The sequence below is a fragment of the Pezoporus occidentalis genome, unplaced genomic scaffold (assembly GCF_034315485.1).
Source record: "Pezoporus occidentalis ecotype Australia unplaced genomic scaffold, CSIRO_AGI_Poc_V1 ctg59, whole genome shotgun sequence".
NCBI lineage: Eukaryota > Metazoa > Chordata > Aves > Psittaciformes > Psittacidae > Pezoporus > Pezoporus occidentalis.
In genome coordinates, this window is record NW_026915932.1 from 3,898,800 (window position 1) to 3,918,422 (window position 19,623).

Consider the following 19,623-nt stretch of genomic DNA (forward strand, 5'->3'; position numbering starts at 1 on the left):
AAAGGAACCTAATTATGCATGTTAACGAGAAGTAGCACCAGTAACAGATATTTTCGCAGATGTTTCTACAATAAACACAATTCAAAGCCTTCCAAGTGAGAAGGTAAAAGATGCTTTTCTTACATGGAGCCGGTATTTTACCAGAGCGTATTCACTGAACGTTTTACTTAGAAAGCAGCGCGCTCACCACCTTTAGACACCCCCTATCTTCCCCAATTTGTATTACCCGCAACACCGCCCCCCCTTGCCTGCAGTGTACATAAAGTAACAGGAGGCGCTGTCCCTCTCCCAGATGAGTATCTCAGCGCCCGAGCAGAGCGCTGCAAGACTAGGCAACGGGCTTTGTACCATTAGGCCACGCTAGGCCCGCCGGCGCTGCATTACCGCACGGTACCACAGCCCGCCCAACGTCCTGCTGCGCCGCCATCGGAGAACGTGAGTGCTGAGGCGCGGAGGGGCCGTGCGCGCCGCCGCCGCCACTGTAGCGGTTGCTGCTGCTGCAGCTGCTGCTGCTGCCGCCGCTGCCGCCGCCGCCGCTCGGAGCTGGGTTGGCGGCAGCCATCAGCCATCGCCAGTCAGCTCCGAAGTGCCCCGCCGCTGCCTCCCGGAGGGCGTGGCCCTCTGCTCCCTCAGCCCGTCCCGGGGCGGCTCGGAAGGGCTTCGGCGGTGGTTGTCGTGGCATTGCGAGGTCGCTTGGCCTGTGGGCTCCGCTCCGCCCCGCAGGGTGGGAGCCGGCAGTGAGGCGAGGCCCGGGCGTGGGTGTCGTGTCCGGCGAGCTGCCGCTCGCTTGTGCCCGGAGGGTGCCTGCGGTCCCAGACAAAACGCACTTCAGAGGTGCCTGGGCTGTGGTGGGCTTTCCCTGAAGGCTTTGGTTGACCGGAGCTGGCTTTTAGTAAGTTTCTCTCCTCCGAGCTTAGCTCGTTCCCCGCCGCTGAAAGCAGAGCGGTGGAGTGAAGTTTATGGGTGCTTGGAGTAGCAAAGTGAGTTTCAGAAATCGCAGAATATCTAATATTTCACTTTTTTGACAGCTCTTAGGATTGCCCTCTGCCATCCCCTCTCTTCCCCTTTTCTGTAGAACTCTGCTCTTGCCAATGCTTTTGAGATGGTAGAAGGAAGCAGTGCCTGAAAAAGGTGACAGTTAAAACTGGCACAGATGTGGCAGTGCTGATGCCCAGGTTCCAAAACCGAGATACGATTGTCTTATCAATCAGCTGCAGCAAATTAATTTTAAATGCAGCGACGCCTTAGTACGCACTGCTGCTCGTGACAGTTGGGTGGCTTCAACTTTTATTTACTGCCTTTTCCTACAGAGTATTTTTTACAGTTTGTGTAAATAATAAATTGAAAAAAAAATCTTCCAGAATGATACAGCTTTCTTTCCTTGTTAGCGTGATAGGATGGTTTAAAGGCCGAATCCAAACCTGTAAATAACTGTATCAAAGGAAAAGCAGTGTCAAATGTACTTAACCTATATTTGGTAAGCTTTCTTGTGCTTGTGTAAATACTGAGTTTAAGTAAGGCAAGTGTTTGTAAACTGTGTTTAAATGATAGTGGGGTCGGTTCAATTTCCTGAGATAGCGCAGTGATCTTCCTGGAGTTGTGTTTTGTTAATTGGAAAAGATTTGAGGTCTTGACAAAAGTTAAAAACTAACACTTGAGAGTATGTATTTGTGAATTGCTTCTGTATTTAACCAATATTATTTGAAAAGCATTTAATTAGAAAGTAAGCTTCCTGTCCTTCCATTCTCCTACAAATTGCAGCCAAATTTTCACTCAAAGCAACAAACTAAGGAATGCTTAACTTGTAAGAGCCCTTGTGCTTAACACTTCTGAAGTGGAGTCAGGGGAGCATTTTTTTTTTTTAATTATATCACAAGATTCTTGGTATAATTGAGGTTGCTCTTCTGGTTTAAATACCCAGTTTTAGGGTTATACAAGTGCAAATATTGCAATCAAGCTTAAAAAAAAAATCCCCTCACTTCTGACCCTAATTAAAGTAGTTGAACATCTGTGCAGTTAAAATTCTGACTGTGGCCTTGTCTGGTCCACTGTTTTTCTGATGTATTTTTGTTATCTTAAACTGTGATATAACTATAAATAATTATTATTTTAATTCTCTGGTTTGAATTATGTGTAAATGTGTCCTATTTTTTTGAGAGGTAGTTAGTAATGAGATGGGGATAGTAAAAATATTTATTAAACCTTTACATGCCTTTCCTTCCGCAGAACTGGAAAGGGAAGTCCATTATCTCTCCTCAAACTATTATGATAAAGTAATTATGACTGACTAGAGAGCTTCAGCAATAGCTGAAGCTTCAAAGAAAGAAATTAACTTTTGATACATGCGTTTTTCTGTCTTGGTCGAAAGTCCTTTATCTGATTATATGTGGCATATAAATTTAGAGGTAAACTATCTCTGGGTTGCTTTTAGGTTTTCTAATTAAAAAAACCCTAAACCCAAGCCCCTGACATTGCTATAGTGGCTCCTGTGTGGAGCCACAGACTTTTTTTTTTGTGGTTGTTTTTCAGTGGAGGAAAACCTTAGTAATTTCTAAGGAGAGTTACTAAAATATAGACTTTGATAGGTGTAAGTTATAAAAATCAGACTCGTAGAATAGTTAAGGTTGGAAGGGACTTTAAAGATCATCTAGTTCCAACCCCCTGCCACAAGCAGGGACACCTTCCACTAGACCATGCTGCTCAAGGCCTTGAACACCTGCAGGAATGGAGCAGCCACATCTTCTTTGGGCAACCTGTGCCAGTGCCTCACCACCCTTATTGTAAATAAATTATTTCTTATATCCAATCCAAATTTATGCTTTTTAAAGCCATTCTACCTTGTACTATCTCCTGTCTTAGACTAAACTAACTTAAATGATTTGACATTTGCAGCATAATTTTTTTATATAAACTTATTTGAGCAAAACCTACTTCTTTTGACACTATATTCAGAATCGGCTTCTTGACTAGAATAAGCCATAATAGTGAAAAGGTTTTTTTTTTTATTAGGCTGTTGCCCTTCAGGAGCTGTTTGATATTGCATTATGAGGAGGCTGGTATGATCTTTGTCTCCAGAGGAGAAAACTTGTCGTGGTTTAAGCCCAGCCAGTAACTCAACCATGCAGCTGCTCGCTCACTCCCCCAGCTCGCAGAGGGATGGGGAGGAGAATCAAAAGAATGTAACCCCCACGAGTTGAGATAAGAACAGTCCAGTAACTAAGGTGTAATAAAACCCCGCTACTGTTACCACCAACAATAATAACGATAAGAGAAATAACAAGGGCAGAGAATACAACTGCTCACCACCCTCTGACCGATACCCAGTCCGACCTGAGTAGCAGTCTGGGCCTTCTGGGTAACTACCCTCAGCTTATATACTGGGCATGACGTGCTGTGATATGGAATACCCTTTGGCTAGTCTGGGTCAGGTGACCTGTCTCTGCTTCCTCCCTGCTTCCCTTCCTCACTGGCAAAGCATGAGACTGAGAAAGTGCTTGGTCAGAGTAAACATTACTTAGCAACAACTAAAAACATCAGTGTTATCAGTGTTGTTCCCAGGCTGAAAGTCAAAAGCACAGCACTGCACCAGCTATTAAGAATGAGAAAAATGACTGCTATAGCTGAACCCAGGACAAAATTGAAACACATATTGCTACTGCATGTGTTACAAGTAAATCCTTTTTGCCATAGATTAGGCCTTCGTTTTGAGGCATGTGAATAAACCACAGTGCTTGCTTACTGAAGGTAATGGGGAAACTGAAAAATCAGGAAGGAATGAGTTTAGTGGTAGATTAGGCACATAATGAATATGTTTTCAGTAATTTTCTGGATTGTAATTGTTGATCTGAATTTTCACAAACTGAAGAGGTTTCGAAGACTGTTACATGAAATAATTTTTCTGCTATTGCTAATACAGTACTTTTTTTACCTTTTCTTTAAGTTCTCCCATTTCTTTTTCTTATTGCAACTAGGGATCATTGGCTTTGTTCAGTTTCTAGCTACTGTAAATTTCCCATAACATGTTGTATCAGCCTGGGGGTCAAGCTGGTGTTTCAATAGCATAATGTAATTTCTGCTATAAGTCTTCTAGGCCATGCTTAGTCAACTTTGTTGGCTTCAAGGGAAGTTCTGACAGAGAAATTGTGCAGGTGATTCTAGTTGTACATGGTAGTGTAATAGCTCCTTAGAACTCAAGGACTGTTTGGGCAATCGGAATGACTGCTCTGTTTAAAGCTTTCAAATTTATATCTGTCTGGGAGTGGTGGCCTAAGGAAGCTTGTTGGTTCTAAGTGCTATGTCCTCACATGGCATAAGGAGGTGTTGCCTGCTATGACTTCAGTGTCATTGTAGTCAACTGAAGAATTTAAAGACTTTGAATTAGAAGTGGATGCCATGTAGGAAATGAAGTAGGTGGATAACGTATAGTTGTATTAAGGACATTTTAGTGATCATGTTAGTAGTCTCAAATTATGACAGAGAATATAACTACTCTTTCCAATTATAAGCCTTACAGTCCAGTGGGTGCTCATTCTGATATTCAGATTTGTATATTGAGCCTAATTAAATTTAAATATATGATAAACATATAAAGGAAGCTGATTTCTCTTTTGTGAAAGAAAACACAAGTCCAAGATTGACAGGGCTTCCAGTGGTATGGCAAGCCAAGTATTATAATGAAATAATTTAAATAACTGTATTTTAACTAAAGGATGGGCAGGTTGCAGTCATTAAGTATTTTTTGTTCAAATAGCAGTAGTCAAACTAATAAGGCAGTTAAAACCTTAAATGGTTACTGTCTCAGGTTATCATACTCAAGATGTGTTGCAGAGTATGAGATTTGACCTAGTCCCTTCTGTTCTTTCCTACAAAAGCTATCCTGTTTGTTTTAAGATAAGGTGTCCAAAAGTATTCTTAGCATAAATTAACATATATGTATTTTATTCTGAATAGTAATTACCACACCCTTCAGAACACAATTCAGTTCTAAGTTGTTGTTAGCTTAAAAGCTTGTTTTGTTAAGGGCTTCTTTTTCATAGTACTTAATGTTTTATAGCTCTTTAACCCTCTTTTCAGTTTTCATGATGAAGCATACAGAAGAAACAGAACTTCCTTATTCTCACAGAAAACTTTGAAGAACACTTAAAATGTGGCATAATAAAAAAAAATACTTTGACGTAGCCTTTTTTCCAGTCATTTTATGTTGGTATTTAACTTTGTTTTGTTTCCTTTCAGCAGGGTAGTTACTGACTTAATTTTTTGAAATGTTTGTATTATCCATGTATGACTTCTCATACAAAATTCTGAAACATGTTTTTTTTTCAGTTTCAAGTTCAACATTCCTTTGTGAATGAAAGTGCATTATGCCCTTTAAAGGCACGTTTGATTAATCCCGAAGTCACTCATTATAAAGTGATTGATTTTATAATTATGTCAGAACCTTGTCTTTTGTTATGAACTGTGTAATTGTCTGTATGTTTCAAAGCTTATTGTAACTGACAGCTTGAGGTTGACCTGCTCCTTGAAAACATATTAATATAAGCAGGATAATTCATTATGTTTCAATTTTTTTCTTGCGTTTTTCTAATATTTTTTTTTTGTTACGCTTTCCTTCGCCTCCCTTTTCCAGAGTTTGAGAGCAATGGTAAAAGGGTCACAGTTTGCTTCTGTTACAGCTATAGGAAAACACAGTATAACATTTAATTTGATGGTAAAAAGGGTGACAGTTTGCTTCTGCTTTCTTTGTAGCACTCTTTTGCCCTAAAAACACTGTTTCTGTTTCAGTCTTGACTTGGATAAGTCTTTATACCTTGAGACTGAATCTTTATAGATGAGCAGTGTGGACGTATTAAGGTTTATGTGGGGTGTGAAGCGGTTTGTGCTCAAGATCTGATATTGAGATGTTTCAGATGTTTTTATTATGTTGGTCTAGTCTAATCTGAACATGAGGCTGAATGCCTTTTTTTTTTTTTTCCTGGAGTGCACTGCATTCTTTCCTGGAATACATCTCCTGATCAGTTTAATCTGAGAAGAGACTAGTTTATGGACACTAAGGCCACTCCAATTTCAGCCACGGTGAAGTCAGTGGGGGCAATGGAGAAATGCCCTTCAAAATCGTATTGGCATATTCCTCATCCAAACTGAAAGAGTAACCCTGGAATTTAATTTTTATTTTTTTTTTAATTTTTGTCAGTGAGGAGTTATACAATGCTAAAGGGCCTCCATTACAAATAATTTTTGTAAAGCAGTGAGAAGCAAGCCTTTTTAGAGGGAAGGAAGGTTGGTGACAGATGTCAAGATGAGGATGTGCCGTGCAGATAACAGCAGCATCTGTACATCACAGCTGTGTTCATGCCCTTGGTCGACATGAGATGTTAAATGTTTCCGTCATAAAAAAATCTCAGGAAAAACTAGGCTTAAGTCACAGTGTGACTATTGTTTTTGTTTTAGGAGGAGGGCAGTGTGCTAGATCTTGATTCACAGAAACCTCAATCAAAATTTCAGGGTAGCTCTGTCCATTTTGGGCGGAGCAAGGATACAGGGAGATTCTTTAACTTATTATAGCTATAAGAAAAGACAGTATAACATTTAATTTCAAGTGGTATTTACTGAAGTATTTATTACGTGAATTTTCAGTAATATGAAATCATAATATTTTATGGTTGCCAAGTGAGCAAGGGGGCTTGTCACAGTAAAAATAAAATTTAAATGTTTTGCACTTGATTAGTACAAAAGCAAACAAATTCTGAGGATGTTTAGTTCAGACATTTATCTTGAGTAGGTGACAAGAATGCAGACACGTGGCAGTCTAGATGCGAGACAAATGGCCATTTCAAGTCTGTTCTGGAAATTTGTACAGCTTGAAGTGGGTGGCATGTTTTCAAAAAAGAAAAAGGAATAAGTGCTTCATTGTCTTAAGCCTCACTGGACTTCTAATAAACAGAGTAGAGGCTGAGGAAGAATGTTCAAACAGTTGAAAGCTCTATACATTTTGAATTGCATTCCAGAAGGCTCTACAATAACTACTGTTTTCTTTCTTATATCTTTCCTTTATAATCGCTTATGTGTCTTGGCTGACATTTTTGATTTCTCCCAATAATGGGAATGATTTATAATACATACCATTACTGTAAGCCATTCCCAGTCATGTTACATGGTTATTTTATGGATATATGCTGCATAGGGGTTTCTTTCCCATAAAGTAAAAAGTAGCTGGAAATTAAAGAGTATCAACAGCAGGGGTGGAAGCGTTAAGAAGTAAGTCTGTAGTATTTGGCAAGTTAACAATGTGGTATGGTGAGAGTTTGGTGTTTCCACATAACTTTAAATGATGTAGACTTTTAAATTCTAACAGTTTTCTATGTCAACAGTTTTGTGGTGGAAAAAATGTTGTGTCAGTGGTATGAGAAAAGTCAGAGGTTTGGGCAGATGCATAGAAGACAACTTCGGGGATATTGGTATACCTGGTATAACAGCATATATTATGGAAGAAGAGAAAGACAGTGATTAATTTTTTTGTAATAAGTACATTTTTCTTTTGTAACATTGATATTAAAAAGTCAAAGGCTGACAATGTTAATCATAGAATCATAGAATGTTAGGGTTGGAATGGACCTTAGGATCATTTAGTTCCAAATGCCCTGCCATGGGCAGGGAATTATCATCATTATATTTTAATTATCATCTGCAACAATCAATTTATGCTTTAAGAGGTTTTAGCTCATTTGAAATTTGTAGGGACTACAGCTTTGGTCTCTGTATTTGAATTGTGAGGACTAGAAACTGTGTTTTAGAGGCACCTGTCTAGTTAGTTCTAGACCAGTTAGTCTAGGTGTTCAAGAGGCCTGGTATAAAGTGTGTTTCTGCTGTTTCCACTCTGTTTTGGGCACGACTTAGATGTTATGTGGCATAGGTCTGAGATTAGACCCTGTGGAGAAAAAAACCAACAGTGAATTTCCGTTTAATGTAGCAAGTACATTTACTTCTATTCTGAGCTATAGTTGTTTTGAGGATGCTACCTTTTTCTTTGTTTTTTTTTTTTTTTTCTTCTTGTAAAATACTGTAGTAAGCATAAATGCAGTTGAGAGAGAAATCCAGACTAGAATAACGCTTTAAGAAGTGCCATTAATTATGTGTGTGAACTAGCATGGAAATATATGCTCCTCTCACTTGCATATAAGTGGAGGAGGTAGGCTGACCTCTAGCCTAGATGACCTCTAGCCTCTAGAATCTTTGATGTTGAACCTTGTGTTTGTTTCATAGTTCCTTTTGTTGTTACAGGATAACATTGTTCAGAGGTGACTTCCTTCTTTTCCATGTGTTCACTTAGTGTAGTCCTGGTTTTGGCTGAAATAGAGTTAATTTTCTTCCGGGTAGCTGGTACAGTGCTGTGTTTTGGTTTCAGTCTGAGAATAATGTTGATAACACACCCATGTTGCAGTTTAGCACATTATCACCCAGCTGCTCCTGCTTAAATGTGGGATAATGAAGCCAATAGCCTGGAATTAGAGGGTAGGGAAGCCAAGCAGCTGGGTTCACATTCTGGGGAAGGAGGCACTGACAAGGTGATTGGAAAAGGGAGAGAATTCCTCAGCCTCTGGATGGAAACAGAGTAACTGGCAACCCAGAGGTAAACCCTTCTGGGCTGTCCCACTGTCAGGATATTGCTGCCCAGGTGCAGAACCTGGTGGTGAAGGTACACCATGTAGATGCCCACGGAAGAGTCTGGCCACTGAGGAATGTCGAAACAGCCAACAGGTGGATAAAGCTGCTAAGATGAAAGTGGCTCAGATGGACTTAGATTGGCAACGTAAGGGTGTGTTATTTTTAGCACAGTGGGCCCATGACACTTCAAGCCATCAGGGAAAAGATGCAACATAATAGATGGGCTTGTGATAGAGGGGTGGACTTGTCCGTGAACACTGTTGCCTAGGATATTCATGAATGCAAAACATGCACTGCAGTTAAGCAAGCCAGTTTGCTTAGTCTGTATCCCAATGTTTGAAAGTTTTGGGAACTAAAAATAGTACTGGCCAAGTTGAGGGTAGCCCTCAGAAGCTTCTTGAAATTCAGTGTGTCTTCCTGTCTTCTGCTGATGATTCCACACTAGAAACTCCATGACAAGCCTCTGTATTCTTCAATGCAGCTTTCTCCATCGTCTCTTTATAGACTTGCACAGTTTAGCTTGATGGCCTTTCTCATTTTCTGTCATAGTAACCCTATTTTTAGGTATATCTAGAACTTTTATAGTCCATTTTAATCCTGTTTTAGCTGGCATAAATAAGGTGGAGATTAATATATTGCTGTAACTGTCTGGATGCGCTGTTTGAGTGGACGACTGTTTTATGTGCTTTTCTTGTATGTGATATCCTCCTCAGTTTTTTCTCCATTGCATACTTTTATACTAAACTTTGAATTACAGTCACTAGGAGAGCAATAAGAATTTTCAAAGCTTACATTTAGAAGTACACAGCTGTGTCTCTGTTACTTGTTGAAATTGTGACTTCTAATTTTCATTCTTGGCTCATATGGAACATTATGAAAGCTTTAGAAATGGTCATGAAATAGTTTCTACACATAGCAAAGATAGCCTGAAAACCAAAACCCTGAGAATTTTTGTTTTCTTTACAAAAATTTTAAAAATTCTGATTGAATCAGGGTATTAATAAGAACATGTTTGGAACACCCAGGGGTTTTATAGATGATGCAAAGCCTGTTGAAGGACATGAAGGAGAAGTTGCAGGCTTTTTAACTCACAGTGCTTGTCTGGATTATCTCTATAAATACCTTTTATTTGTGTCTCATGCCAGGTTAAAAACTGCGTGGGTTTTTTTTAATTTGAATTTTTGTTCTGATAAAAAAAAAAAATCTCAGCTGATTACCTTGAAGAATGCACTGCACTTAATTAAAAAAAAAGGCAGTGATGAGCTTGAAAACACCTCTGTGTATGTATAATAAAGCAGATATGGTTTTCTTTCTTTCAGGATTTCTGAAACTTGTATGGCTTTGGATTCAAACAAAAGGCTAGAAATCGGTGTAATCTTCATACTCCTTTGAATAAGAAGTAATAATGCAACGAAGGCAGGGAAGAGTCAGTGCTGGACTGCTTTTGCTGCTTTATCAAATTTCTCAAGTTGGACTCCAGAACATTCCTTCTGTTACCCTTGGGGTACTTGCACTGAATATTTTTTTCTTTCTGAATCCTGTGAGACCACTGCCTGAAGTGTGTATCAGTGTAAATGAAGGCTTCTACAACAAGAACTGGCAGCGTTTACTACTTTCTCCTGTCCACCATGTAGATGATTGGCATTTATATTATAACATGATTTCCATGCTTTGGAAGGGAATAATGCTGGAAAAAAAACTTAAGAGCACATGGTTTGCATACATAATTGTAGTATTTTCAGTGCTGATTGGAGTTGTCTATATGGCATTGGAAGTCATGCTCGTGAAAATTCTGGATGATCCTTCATATGAAATGAATTGTGCTGTAGGTTTTTCAGGTAAGGAACATAGTTGGTCCATTTTACATATGTAAAATATAGGTACTATATAACAGTATTAGAATGTGGAAACTGGATAGGTGTACATTTGTTTACATGCATCTGGTTGTTATGCCAGTAAAGTTATCCTGGTTTTAATTAAAAGCAGGTACTCTGCTGTGTAATTGAGTAGTGTTGAGATCTCACTCTAAGATTATTTTTTTTTTTTTCCACCAGATTAATCTCTAGTTTCTCACGTAGCCAGATAGCAATTTACATGTCCTTTTCCTCAAACAAACAAGTTACATTTAGTGTTACAATTATCCAGGTGATGCAGGTTTATGGCTTCCCATGCCTTATGGAAAAAGGGACTAATACTGAAGAGCAGTGCTACTAGCAGGCAGGGCTGGTAGATATTGGTCATGTGCCAGATGGGGTCCCCATCCCATGCCTTACAAGAGACTCATGGCTGTGCATGCCTGTGTGTGCATACATGCTTTCTTGTTTATATTTGATCCTGGAATGACAACATTATTGTTACTGGATGAGTTAAGGGATTTTGCTAACCCTTGTTTTCTCTGGTGTTAGAAGGGAAGAGAAAGAAACCTTCTTAATGTGTTTATTCAGTCTATCTGTATTGATGTTCAACTCTGCTATCTTTTTCATGTCATCTTTTCCTTGTAGATTTTTCAGGCAAATGTGTGAGCTTTCTCTTGAGAGGAACTTTCTAAAAGAATCCTGAAAGTTCAAGTAAATTATGTGAATTCATTCTGCCATACCAGCTATTGCTTGCATAAAACAGATAAAACAGTTGCAGTCAATGAGAAGTAAATAATCATTATTGTGATTAGAAGCATTTTATCTACTTTTTTTTTTTTCCCAGAAACAAATGATTCTGGAGATTATAAAAGATGATTTCCCATTCAGAATTCGGGCTTTATGTGTATCTTTGTTTTGTTCTCAGTAATGGCTTTTCTCAGATCACAGAATATTTTTTTGAGTTCAAATAATTTTGTCAATTATTTCAACTAGAACTTCCACTTGAATATTATGTTCGTATTATATGTTTAAAATCATGTTTTGAATACCTGAATAGGTACAGTAAGTAGGCATATTAAAAAGCAACTTAGAATTGGGTGTTATACAAATACATAATTTTTATCCTTGGGTTTAAGTTACTGAAAAGTACACTGGAGAAACAGTTTAGAACTGTAGTTGAGGCGTGCAACAGTGTGCTTAGTGGTCTGTGAAGCTACATGCTCTTCAGTTTCAGTAGTTGTTTGCATAAATACTTGGGCATAAGTACTTTTTACATTATTTCTTCTATTTTGCAGGAGTCTTGTTTGCTTTGAAAGTTCTTAACAACCATTACAATCCTGGAAGAGTCAGCAGTGTCCTTGGATTGCGGATATCCAGTAAATATGCTTGTTGGGTGGAGCTGGTGGCTATTCATTTAATCTCCCCAGGGTAAGTGCATTTAATGTTTCAAAGTTAGGAGAAGAGATTTGGGTTATCTGAAGTAGTTTGAAATGTATTATGAAGTATGTGTAGTATTAGCTGATATCCAAATGGAGCACTGGGGCTAAATCAAGTGTTAAGGTTATAGTCTGCATTTTTTTCCTAAACATCCTCTATTTTGAGCTAATTTAAAAATAAGGCACTTAAATACTGTGCCCAGAAAAAGGTATTACTATTTGAAGGAAGATAACAAAAATTGGTGGACAAGGAAAAGCGACATGCGTTTTCAGTATAGTAACCAAACTAATATACTGTGATGACAAGGGCTTCATTGGCAAAACAGCATTCCGCTGTTTGCTTGCTATTTCTGTCCTTACCCCTTCAGTCTATTTCTTGAAGTCTCTCCTCTAATTTTTGGTAAAGTTATCATCCAGTATTCTACAACTTGTAGTGGTTTCACTGTCCTGCAGCATTGTTCATCATCTCCCTCAATTTTCCCATGTCCTTATTGCTGCCAGCACAGTTCACCTGTGCCTACCTCTTTGAGAACAGTGTCTGTCTTCATTGGCAGATGATTTATGGAGTTCTAGTTGCAAATCAGTAATTTTCTTGTATAATGTTTAATAACTGTTCATCACATTGGAGACCATATGTGAAGTACAAACACCGAACTTGGAAGCTACCAAATAGCAATTCATACACAATTTTCCATTTTTCAGAAAGATGTTTAAAAAAAAAAGAAATGAAAAGGGTAAGAGGGAGCGATAATGATATTCGTCTTGTCAGATAGTGTGATAGAGCAGATAGAATGTTTCCTAGACCAGAATGAGAATTAAAATATTACTTACGTTAGGCACTGGTTTTATTCCTTTATGACTTGCTGCCTGATTGACTGCAGCAAGTAATCCTATGCTAAAACACAGAAGAACTGCAGAACGCTCTGTTGCACATGCAATTTTAAGTGTGAGCTGGGAAGTCACTTGCATGGCATTACTACAAACATAAACCAGATTTTTCAGTGTATTAAAAAAAAAAAAAATCTAGGAAAATATAAACTGACACGTTCGCTTAATGTAGTTTTTACTTGGTGATATGTTCAATATTACTGTTTATTTTATTATTAAAGAATAATGAAAGAGCATTATGTCTAAAGTACAACCATGGGCATATTGTACTATATCTAGTAGAGGGAAAACATGAGTTTAGTAGCTGGCTGGTGTTGTTTTTCAGTTGCATTATTGCAGAAATGTCTTTGTAAAAGTGTACAGAAGTCCAGAAATAATGTCAAAGAACTTTTGTAATTTTGTGGAAACTTACATGGCTGCATGGTGTGAAGAACCACTACACTGTTGCATACAGTCTTGGTTGTTATGTGGGCCATAGAAGACAAGTAGTTATCTCCAGAAATTCATGTTCCAGAACACAACGTGTTTAATTATTACCTGCCAACTGCCCTGAAATGAACCACAACAATTGTAGCTCTTGGAGCATTTCTCCTACACACTCCTGTGCGTTCAGGGCATGTTGTAATACTTGAAGTGTCTGATTAAATGGTGTTGCTTTGTAGATCAAGTTGCATAATTTAGTTTTGAAAAAATAAGAGGTCAGTAATTAAGGCAGGATATTTGTCTTGTCAGAAAGACATGCAATGTATTTGGACCCGCCTTAGTGGGATGATGCATCACGATCACCTGAGAATCCATAACCAATGAAGGATTCAAGAGTAATATTGAGGCTATTGAAAACTTTGATTTGTGTGCTATGAGAGGAATTAGGGTTTTACTGGCATCTCTTAATTCTTTTCTTTCTCATTAATGTTTTGGTTCTAGGGCAAATCTAAAAGCTGTGTAATATCCTTCTAATCTTTGCCTTCCATAAAGTAAGGATATTGAGATCTAGGCTTTGTATGGCAATCCTTGGCATTATTTCTTTGATGGAAGAACAAGAACAGGCATGTGAAAAGTTATATTTAATCTCCGTTTCTTCCAGAACTAGGCATTTGGTATCTTAAGTCATTTATTCCTTTTGCATGGAGGTACTCTACCTATACTCACTGTTAAAAGAAAAGATTATCTTTGAGGTTGTTTCTGAACTAACTCAAACACTTATCAGATTGATAAAGATGACACTTTGGGTTTTGGAAGCTGGACATTATGGGTTTTTCAAAACTCAGTTAAGCGCAACTAAGGATGAAAATTTTGGGTGAGTGGAAGGCTAGGAGTGGAAAAGAGTAGAGGATGTTGGTTTGTTTTTCTTTTTTTCTCTTTTTTTTTTTCCCAGAGTTCAGAAGTGTTGACGTTTGATATTGTGACTATCCAGAATTGTTCTTTTTGCAGTTTGTCAGAAATTTGCTGTTCTGGAGTTCAGAGGGTCTCAGATGTGTAATGTTTCAGCAGAGAGATGCATTCACTGCATCTCTGAAAACTGAATTAGGCATTTCTCTAGGCTTCTTTTTGACCTGTGTTTTGGTAGGCATCTGATAATGTTTTGCATATCTGTGAATGATGCAATCAATAAAATATATAATTCTTACATGAGATTTTTTTCTAAATTAGTTTTAGTCTTGAATTTGTTTCTAAATATTTCTAAATAAACCATATCAATGTGTTCTGAGTGAGTTCTGTAGACTTTTAATTAATTGTTGCTTCATTTCACTAAGGTTCAAGGATCTGCAGGAAATAAAGAAGTTGTTTACCTGTTTCGACTGCAGATCACAGTCGAAGCAGGTAAATGTAATACAAATGCAGAGATCCCCCCAAGAAAACTTCCAAACCCCAAACCAACAGCCCAGAACCTCACAAAAACTAATTTATATCACATTTGAAAATGTAAGAACATATTTTGACAAATGTGTTGCATAGCTTTAATAACCTTCACCTTATGAGATCTTCTGTATGTATCTATCTTCTGATTTCATCTGCTCTTTTAACTTCTCACTTGTTTAATGCTTAAGGATATCACTGAATTGTCACTGGTTATCAGTCAGATTTACTGTTGAACTGTTAATTATTGGGTTTATTAATGAGCCCTATTCATCATGAACAAAAGGGCTAAGAAAAACTGATCAAAAAAACCCAAAACCACACCAGGTTTGACAAGGAATGGCATTATGTGGTAAGAACTGTTTAATACCCTTTCATTCTTCTGTCAAGCTTAGCTTTTACTTTTCTATGTAATTTTCTCAGTGTGTTACAAAATTATTAACAAGGTTTCCATTTCCATTTTAAGTGGTAATGGCATTTTCTTGCATAAGGCTGTGTAAAATAAGCTGACTTTTACTTATGCAATCATTTAATTTGGTTTCATTTACATTCAGGTAGGTTGCTTAGCACTCCATGACCTGCTTTCTAAGCAAGATTAAATTTTTTAGTCAGGTGCTTAAATTGTCATATGAAATTGTCTGCTTGTGTTAATTTGGAAATAAACTGTATAAATACATGGATTTGATTCCCATGGTCTCAAAAAAAATATTGTTTTTCAAAAATAAAGTTGGTAGTAGTCACTTGGATATTATTCCTTAGTTTGCTTGCTCAGTGAATGTGTGCTTCCTAGCCTTAGAATAGGAACTGCATGGGAAGATCTTTTCACAAAAGACTGTAGTGATGGCCTAATCTAAAGACATACTTTTGTTGCTAGATAAGTGGCTTTGTTTTGTGGTAGAATTGCATGAGTAAATAATAATAATACCTACCAGACTGGGGTTTGCTGTTAGGAAGAAGTTATGAAAGTAAGTGATAGGTATAGACTTTCTTGTTCTGTTTTAATTTGTTGAGTCAGGTGACTGAGACCACAGAATTGAAACAACTTGGGATAAATTCACAAACAGTGAGGAAATGATTTGAATTAATTGTAAAGATACTGGACAATATTAATATAAAAATTACTAGAGTCTTGTAAACATTGTGTCAGGATATCTCATACATGAAAAGTAGTAGAAATGGTTTTCCCTCCAGTGGTACCAGTTTTAATGGAAATTATACAGTTGAATGAAAAAGTGTAATTTTGTTTAGAAGATTTTTCTGAAGTAATGTACACATCAGCTTGATGGCAGATGTCTTGAAGAAACAGCATTTATATTGTATAATTATCCTTAGTATGAAGTGAATGGTTGAGATAAGATCTCTGGGGATATCTTAGTTTTCAAACAAAAAGTTAAATGAGACATCATTTGAATTTCTTGATACCAGGGAGAACAGTAGTTAATATTGATCAAGCTCATTGACATTTAGAGAAAAAACATGCAATTTAAGAAGTCAAGAACCTTGTTTATATTCACATTCAAAGTTCAGCTTATGTTATGGAAACTGAAAATGGTGCTGTGAAAAAAAAATGTCAGTTTTTCTTTATTAAGCCAGCAGGAAAAAAGGCAGTAGTTTATCATGTTGCAATCATGGGAATGGTTCTTCATTAGTCCTACTAAAAGACACATTGCAGTCAAGACATAAAAATATTAAGAATAGTGTAAAAAGTCTATTTTGGAATCAACTGATAATGGAGGTTCCTTTATCATTGATATTATAAGAGTTTTTAATTAGAGCCAGGTTTGGCTACTGAAAGCAGAAAATAGGGGTAACTGCAGTTTTCTGGTTTAGACAAGGAAGAAAACTGGAAATTTTAGTACAAGTGAAAGGAGCTTTGGTAATATGTGCTTGGACAGGGCTTTTCGCACTACTTTTGTGATTCCTTGTAAATTGTTTATTAACTTATTTTCAGCCAAAATCCATGGCATTTAGTTCTAAATTCTGCATATAATTCTGCATATAATTCTGCATATAATTCTGCCTTGTGGAAAAAAATTGTAGTTTTGCCATTAACCTTAACGTATAAAGATAAAAATCGCAGCTCCTTGTAGACAAGGAATCCATTACATAAATTTTCAAAAAGGACAATCTACTGAAAATTTCACTGTAAAATGTAGTAAAATTTCAAAAGGAGTGACATTATTCAGGATTTGTTGTTCAAATATATTTAAATTCACTGGAAATAAGAGTATCTACTTTGGACTAAGGCATGTGGATGGAAGAACATTAATTGCATGTGTAAAACAGTCATGTAATTTAACAATTCTAATCTACTTTTTTAATAAGAGAATATAGAGGATCTGAGTGAATCTAATCTCAGAATACATGCTCTGAGTTATAACCTCAGAAGGACAAATGTGTATATGTAATGTAAATATCCTTTATAGTTATCGATGTTTAATGCACTTTTCAAGATCTTCACTTTAATAAACTGATTGTGCTTTGCAGGGTCTTAGTAGCCCTCTCATTTTCCTTTGTGAAGCAGAGGCAGTCTGCTCTACCAAAGTGTTTTTTAATCTCTTACTGTGACTTATGTGCATTCATCCTTATCCTATGAATAGAGAATGTGGAGTGTATTCATTCCTATTTGTGGCAATCTTTTCCATATTTTAAGATTATTTTATCTGTGAGATAATTCTTCAATAGACTTAGGTGATTGTAGAGACCACTGCTGAGCAGAAAACTACTTCATTTTATTTTCAGATAGTGCTCCCGTTAACATTTTTTCAGTAAAATACATGTCTTTTCTATAGTGGTATGGCATGTTGATCTGTGTTTTACTGTGTGCTCCATGTTCTGTCCTGAAGGTCTTCTATCAGTCACTTGTAGCCTGTTTGTATAGTTGATGATTTCTGTGGTATGTTCAGAACTCTGTATTTATCTTTGCACCCTGTTCTTTCCAAAACACTACTTCATTTTGTCCAGGTTGCTGTGAATTATAATACCGTCTCCAGTGACCCGTCGGGCTTCTCTTAGCTTGTCATTTGTAAATAATAACTGGAATAGATTTTTAAAGAAATCCAGTGGATTCATATCCAAAGTTTGATAATGAGTCACTTTTAAATATTAAGTTAGGCTTATCAGCCACTTAGGTATCTGCTTAGTGTAGTTTTAGAAGTTTTTAAGCCTTCTTTATGACAAATGCAGTAAGACAGTTCTGCATTTATACAGCATGTGTGATGTCTGCTAATTCTTCCTTTCCATTGGGCTTGTTATCCTCTAAAAGGATGAATTTTGGTTGATTTGATATGATTTGTTCTTCACAAAACTGTTTTCCGTATCTGACATTTTTACCTTGATTGTATCCACAAATTATATGTCCTAGTATTTGTTGAACAAATAGTTTTACCTGCGAACAGAAGGTAGTCATTAGTCTGTAGTTCTCTGATGAGAGTTCTCATCTGTTTACCTGTTTTGTCCCCTGCTTAAGAATGGGTATAGAAACACTCTTACAGTATTTTGGAACCTTACCCATCCTCAAAACAGTTGGGAGAATGCTTTTTAATTTTTCATTTAGAAAACCCTGTTTAAACATTTGCATTACAAGTTTTTACTCCTTAATATAATTTATAATTAAACCATAAGTAGTGTTTAGGTGTCTAGTACACTAGCCTATTCAATAGACATGAAGTGGAAATCACCCCCCTAAAGACTTCAAGTTGAAGGTTTTTTGATTATTCATATTGTGTAAATATATAGCTTCACTGCATTGCGAGCAAAGACCTTGATTTTGGATTTTGTGAAACAGTGTTGTGCTCAGATAAATCAAGATAAGCATAGAAGTTGTTAAAACACTGCCAGGAATATAGGTGAACCAGTCTCATGTTGGTGATTTTTAGAGTAAGGCGTCTTGAAATACCTAATGTTTTCTGTGTACAGATATTTTCTAAGTCAGAGATATATTTTTCAAAAATTTGGAAGATCTGTTCAGAAAAACCTGTTAGGAAAATGAGTTCCTTATAGATACTTTATTTTGGTAACTACCTCCTATCGATAGATTTTCACATCAGCATTTATGTGTTACTCTAAAACAAAAATTCATTGTTTACTTACAGGACAGAAATGCAACTCGACATAGCAGAATAAAAGCTTCTTATTAAGTAGGTGACAAAAGAGTGAATTTAGATTTGATCTTCATCTCCCTCTAGTGACACATTCTTGTACACCAGTGATGCCTGGAAGTTGTATGTGTAGTGAGTTCATATACCATCAGTTGTGTAACTCTTGTGGATTTCTGACCAAAATGTAAAAAAGCGTAATGTTTAAATCTATTTTTGCATCAAACAGAGGATTGAATCTTTGGACAAACATTATAAATCTAGTGTACTGAGTTATTTATAATTGCATGTATAAGCAAATCTTAATGTTTGGTGTATTGGCTTCTCTGACTTCATAAGAGGTAGACAATTTATAAGTAGCTTTAAACCTGGTTAAGCTCAAAAGATTTTACTCTTAATGTTTAAACCTGATTAAACATAAGAGTTTAACTCTTAATTTGAATGCTGTGAAAATTAGTTTATGAATTTGTAGAATACCCCACAGTCATGGAAGTATTTGAAGCAAATTAGTTACTGTGAACATACTCCTCCATGTTGACTTCTCAAAAGGCTCTAGAGCCCTTTCATTCTAAATGCAAATGGCAATGGTCTTTTTTTGAAGAAATTGTATGTATAGAAAAGAATTTGGATCTCAGCATTTCACTCATTCTTTTAATTTTGAAAACACTGTTATAAAGATTGCAGTGGATTTGCATTAATGCTGATCCATGACTAATTGTAGGATTGTACTGATTGTGTAGTAGAAAGTACTGTATTTTATGCTTTAATTTGAAACTGTGAATGGTTTCAGTAGATCCTACCAAGACATTTCAGCATAATTATGTGGTT

General features: G+C 36.8%; 1 protein-coding gene across 4 annotated transcripts in view; it reads left to right on the top strand.

The window, feature by feature from the left end:
• The first annotated feature begins 902 nt into the window (after positions 1 to 902).
• The window catches only part of RHBDD1 (rhomboid domain containing 1), a 46,225-nt gene continuing 27,504 nt past the window's right edge, over positions 903 to 19,623 (top strand). The window contains exons 1-4 of one of the 4 annotated variants that reach the window (XM_062638909.1): positions 903 to 1,131; positions 9,981 to 10,499; positions 11,813 to 11,945; positions 14,596 to 16,688. In XM_062638909.1, the coding sequence (XP_062494893.1) occupies positions 10,067 to 10,499; positions 11,813 to 11,945; positions 14,596 to 14,797 (768 nt within the window). In that variant the 5' untranslated portion in view covers positions 903 to 1,131; positions 9,981 to 10,066 and the 3' untranslated portion in view covers positions 14,798 to 16,688. Of the gene's footprint in view, positions 1,132 to 9,980; positions 10,500 to 11,812; positions 11,946 to 14,595; positions 16,689 to 19,623 lie in introns of those variants that run through there. The other 3 variants (XM_062638908.1, XM_062638907.1, XM_062638905.1) reach the window with 3 other exon arrangements.